Here is a 6,000-nt window from a genome sequence, read left to right as displayed (position 1 = left end):
TCTTTCCCCTAATGTTCACATTAAAAATGTTTAATCATAAATCCTGATTAGTGGTATAAGTTAGTATAATAAACTTTGGGCAGTGTTTGATATTCTGTTAGAATGGAAGTATCTGGATACCCTGTTGGAATGAATTGTAATAGCACTTGGTCTTTCTAACTATAGTCTAGTTTAGTGAACTAAATTATTTACTGAGTTCCTGTTATTTGAAAACTACTATTCTCCACATTGCAGAAATTCAGAAGTAAGGAAAACATATAACCTGTAAGAAATGATTTTGTAATCAGTGGCTAAGACCTCTCTCAGCCTCTGGAATCAGTCATACCTGGATATGGCTTGACCCTGGGCAGATTACTCATTCACTCAAAGCCTCAGTTCTCATCTATAAATAAAAATAATTCATTTAATTCCTAGCATATAGTAAGCTTTCATTAAGTCTCAACTCTCGTGGCTGGTATTACTGTTATCATTATTACAATAAATTCACAAATAACTACAATACAATGCAGAATAAACTCTACCATAGGATATACATTAATAAAGTGCCAAGGAGGATCATTGGAATATGTAGGATCTATAAAGATTTTATGGCGAAGGTAGCTTTTGAGATGAGCCTGAAGAATGAATGGAATTTTTAAAGGCAGGTGAAGGAATAAGAGCATTTTGGGGAGAGTGAACAGTAAAAAGTATAAAGCAGAAGTTTAAAAATGTAGAATATGTTTGAGGAGAAATGAGCAGTTGGCTTGGAGCAGAGAGTAGGTTCAAGACAAGGCATAGAAGACTCATTGAAGAGTTTGTATTTCCTGGGTAAGGTATATTGGAAGCTGTTGAAATTTTTGAGCAACGTTTTCACTCTTCTCATTTTTGTATAAGGAAGCTTTATTGAATCCTTTTGACGTAAAAATTTTTGCTGCCACCCTGAGTTAAACAGGGCCTTTAGAATTTTGGGTTATAACCCTTTTTGGAGAAGGATAGTGTGTTATCCTTTTTGTATCCCATCAGGGTTCAGGTGAGGGTTAAATAAGAAATGAAATCAAAGAAAAAACACAACTTATTAAAAATAATAGCCAAATAAAATGCTGCATTTAAGAAATATTTAACAACATTATGCTTTAAAGTATAGAGAATTTAAAACGATTAGTTTTATAATTTCACCTTAGAAAAATTGGGACAGTAAAGGGTCTTATATATAAATTACTTCCAATATAAATTACAACTTGTTGATAGCTTGAGTACTCTGATAAGATGCTGTATATAGAAAGAAATGGGAGAAATCAAAATTTGGAGTTTGTGTTTTATAAATCAGTTAATTTCTCAAATGTACGTGGAAGAAGATCAGTAATTCATGTTCTGTGAAGATCTCCACTTGAGCTGTTAGGTATTGTAATAAGTGAAACTCTTCTTTTATTGTTGAATTAAATTTTTGTTGAAATAAATTTAAATGTTTTAAAGTTTAACTTTCTACATGTTTCAGATATATCTTGCTAGCTCGATTGCCAGCTCACTGAGGGTGGGAACCATATTTTGTTGATGTAGTACTTGTTGCGCTAAATGTAAGGAGTCAGTTTTTTTCTCAGGAAATCCTTTAGGATAGCTTATATATTGAATTTGAAACCAGGACATGCAGATTCTTACCATGATAGAAACATTGTATATCTAGAAAAAATTTCTTAACTATCTGTGATGCAGTAAACAGCTTAAGTTGTGTGATAAACCCGTAGTTCACAATCCCAAAAGAAGAAAAGTTAATTCTTTAAATGTCTGAAACCTTTGTAATGTCCCCAGATAAACAGTTGTAACTTAGAGTCAATGGTTGAAGTTCAGGGAATCTGGAAATTTTACAGAAAATGTTGGGTGTATGCAAATGTTTATCCTGAGGTGAGGTTGCCTAGCTCTTACTGTCTTCTTAAAAGGTCCATGGTTCCCAAATGTTGCCTGCTGTCCTAGGCAACATTTAGATCTTTGTCTCTCTTTTAGTATGATTTTCATTCTTTCATCTTGTTAAGATTTGGTCTTGTCTAATTTATTTCACTTTAACCCTACAAATCTGCTAAATTCTGGTGATAAATTTGGAGGATTTAATGAAAAGATATTATAGAACTGTCATAATTGTTTTGATGACATATTTCACGCCAAAGAATGCAGTTTTTCGTTGTACAGTTTAATTTAGGAAGTTTAGTGCCGGAACGTTTATTCTTTGTGTCCAGTTGATTTCAACATCTCTTCCCCTAAAGGGTTACTCTGGCTCCTGATATGCTTAGGCTCCGTATAGCCCAGTGTACTTGGCACTTTGTGGCAAGATTTCCTTACTCTGGTTGAAAAAGAAAGAAAAGAGCCCTGAAGTCTTTAGAACATAATGTAATTGTGATAAGGAGCTAGGTAGTAATATTGGAAGACCAGTAGGCTCTGAGTTTAAATCCTTTGTGTACTCTTTGCTACCTCTGTGACCTTAGAGAAGTATTTAATGTTTCAGTGTCTTCATCAGTAAAATGAGGGTGATACTGTCTATCTCAAAAATGAGATAACACATACAAAGCAGCTAATGCAGAACCAAACATGCCATAGAAACTTAAATATTGTATACCTTCCCCCTCTTCTTCTTATTAGTGCTGTCCACATTTTCCTGAAACATAGAAATTGACCCCTATTAAGCAGTTACTCCTAATTCTGTTACTAGATTATTATTAGTTTGTGGTTATTGCCATACAAGTTTGCCAGGTCATCTAAAAGCTTCAAGAATTATCAACCTATTTCATGGAAATGGGTTTCTTAATTTGAACCAGATAAAAAGATCAAGGAGGCAAAGAGATTCATATACGTAAGATTGTCACTTAAAAAATTGTTTACCATATCCTCTTGGTATTCTATATAGCACTTCTCGCTTTTCGAAGAATTTTTCTGTTTTCTTGTATTATCCTCATAATCAGAAACAGGGTACTAAGCAAGAAGAGAAAAGTTTTCTGGGACCTTAAGTATGGCTGTTTGAGTACTATCTTTTTATTCACCTTGCTAGAAGTCGTTCCTCATCAGAAAACTAATGGGGACCTCTACCATAAGAAAATATAGTGGATGGCTTTTTAAAACATTTCATGGTTTATTTGGAGTACTTTCTTGACCACGTCATTTTTACCTCTCTAGTTTTTGTTAACTTTATAAAGTTAGCGAGTGGAGTCTATGGTATCTAAAGTCCTTTCACTTCTAGAATTCTGTGATTCTATTTTATTTTTGTGGTTGATCATTACATTATTGTAGCATTTTAACTGAAATCTCTCCATGTTCAATATGCAAAGATAACTGCATCTGTGACTCAGAATAGTAAGGGTATTTTAAATTTCCTTTTATACGTTTGTTTTCTATATTATAAGGATGAGATGTTTAACATTTTGGGTTTCTCTTCTTCCATGCATGCCACATGCATTAAATAAATGGCAGTCGGCAGACCACAGGGCAGCTTGGGACTCCCAGCAGGCAAATCCCCATCATTTGAGAGCTCACCTTGCAGCAGACAGACATGGTGGCTCGGTACAGGTATTTTCTGATTTTTGCATGAGTGATTATTTCCCAAATCTATACAACTAACCCTTTTTGGAACTCATGGCATGATTTCATATCCTAATGAAAATCTTGTTGCTGAACCTCCATAATTCTATTCCTTTGTATTTAACCAAAAAGCAGAATTAACATGGTCTAGCAAGACCACCAGGGATACTAAGATTTTGCCTTTGTTCATTTTTGCAAGCATATGCAACAGTATTTAAGTAAGTTGTACTCACAATAGGTTAGAAAAACAAAATGTATTACTTGAAATATGTGTTAAACTTGATTTTCCAATAATGAGCTCAGTCTTTTTTCATGCTTTAAGTAATAGAACATTTTTTATATCTTTTCCCTTTCATTGATTTTGCCTCCTTCAAACTTAGTTAAGTAGATATCTAACTTTTTCAACCTCAGTCCTTAGAATGTACTTTCTGATTAATTGGTCAAATAAACATGACCCTAATTTTTTTTTTTTTTTTTGCGTTATGCGGGCCTCTCACTTTTGTGGCCTCTCCTATTGCAGAGCACAGGCTCCAGACGTGCAGGCTCAGCGGCCATGGCTCACGGGCCCAGCCGCTCCGCGGCATGTGGGATCCTCCCGGACCGGGGCATGAACCCGTGTCCCCTGCATCAGCAGGCGGACCCTCAACCACTGCGCCACCAGGGAAGCCCCATGACCCTAATTTTATCATGATATATTTTGTTTGTACTTGGAGAAAATAGCACATGGAGAAAATAATTTCAAGGACAAGTATTTATTAAATATTTCCCTCAACTTTCTGGATATTTACAAAAATTTAAAGCTGTCCCTTATTCTTTTTGATGTGTTCCTTTTTTCCCCCTTTTCTATATCTTTAGAGATAGCTACTATATTCTGCCCTCACATGCCCCCCTAAATTTTAACCTTTTGTATGTATTATAAAAATAGAAAAAGATTACTGAGTCTCTTATTTCTTTTAAAAATGTCAGTTTAAGGTAATCTGAATGCTGGTTTAAAGTAATTGAGATGATAAATGTTATCTCAATCCATTTCAATCTAGAACCTAGATTTGATTTTTTTTCCTCCACATATTTCCACTTGAACAATTTTCTATTATGTTTTACCAAATCTGCATTTTTCTTAGTATGTATATATACATATACATACATATATATATACACGCACACACACACATATGTAATCTGAATCTATGCTTGGGTTTTATTCTTTATTGATTTGAATTCTAAAAGATCAGTTCTTACTAGTTATCATGTTTTTCCCATCTTTAGCTTTTAGAGGTAATTTAAATTGTGAAACCAAATATTTTTTAAAGAACTTCGTAGTCTATGGAACTTTCAGTCATGTGTGTAACACAAGTATTTGAATAGCGCTGTCAAAGTCTAGAGTGAGGGCTTCAGAGGCAAGGGTGCCTGAATTGTAAAATTTTTTGTGACCCAAATTCATATCACTGGAAAGTTAATTGAGAAAATTATGTTTAATTCCCATAAACACAAACTGGATTGTGTATGTATCTGTATACGTTTATGTGTTTCTAAGTGTTGTATGTTTTTATAGCAGGTGTCTTGCTCAGTGTTCAGGGAAATCTGTAACAATTAAGACACTATTAGAAAGCTTTCCTACCACTTCTGTACCATTACCACAAATTTATCTTTAGTTTTTTCTTACTTTGTGGAATTCCCAGAGATGGCTCATGGGATCTCTTTGGACTGTCAAAGGGTGAATGAGTTTGATTATTCGCTCATCACTCAAAAACTTTGTTCTATTTTTTCACATGTTCTCAAAGATATATTTCAACTCTGCTCATCTCTCATCATCTCTTTAAAACTTTTCTGCCTTGTAGAGATTACACCTGGCTTCATTCTAATATTCCATAAGTGATCAGTTTACTTACTAGGATTCTGGTAATACATAAGTAAGACAAAAAATTTTACACTATTTTTCATTTACTTCCTGAATTAACTAACTTGATGTGATGAACATTAAGGTAGTTTTACTGTCATGAAGAATTTGCTAGCAGCCTAAGTAAGATCATGCCTGAATCTTGCCCCACTCCAAAATGTTGAATTTATTTATAATTTTTATCCTACCCACTTTCAAAATTTGAAAAGTTATAATATGACACTGGTATAATTGGAGTAATGAAATTGTAATTTAAAAATTAATAATAGAGGAAATAAAAATACCTTAAATCTGAGCTTATATGATTATCACGGTAATTGAATACTATATTTGACTTTGAATGAAGGAAGAAAGGAAAACAATATGTTCTTTCATTCTCATTATCTGATAAAGAGAAAAATCTTTTTACTAATACAAAAGTATGAGTAGAATTTGCCTTGAGGTTCTTTGTTCTATGGTTCTTAAACCACCTGTTGGACAATGTTCAAGTATTAGCTTTGCAAGAAATACAGAGACTTTAAATGGCAATTGAAAAAATTATCCTCAACAAATACTAAGGGCAT

General features: G+C 33.6%; 1 protein-coding gene across 6 annotated transcripts in view; it reads left to right on the top strand.

The window, feature by feature from the left end:
- Positions 1-6,000, top strand: part of CSNK1G3 (casein kinase 1 gamma 3) — a 129,110-nt gene that overhangs the window by 101,657 nt on the left and 21,453 nt on the right. For 2 of the 6 annotated variants that reach the window (XM_007455245.1, XM_007455244.1), the window contains exon 10: positions 3,433-3,528. The exons of the other annotated variants lie outside the window; for them this stretch is intronic. In XM_007455245.1, the coding sequence (XP_007455307.1) occupies positions 3,433-3,528 (96 nt within the window). The remainder of the gene's footprint in view (positions 1-3,432; positions 3,529-6,000) is intronic. 6 annotated transcript variants of the gene reach the window in all.

This window comes from Lipotes vexillifer, unplaced genomic scaffold, assembly GCF_000442215.2.
Source record: "Lipotes vexillifer unplaced genomic scaffold, Lipotes_vexillifer_v1.1 scaffold1007, whole genome shotgun sequence".
Taxonomy (NCBI): domain Eukaryota; kingdom Metazoa; phylum Chordata; class Mammalia; order Artiodactyla; family Lipotidae; genus Lipotes; species Lipotes vexillifer.
The sequence above is the reverse complement of the archived record's forward strand: the minus strand, read 5'-3'. Positions and strand labels throughout refer to the sequence as shown.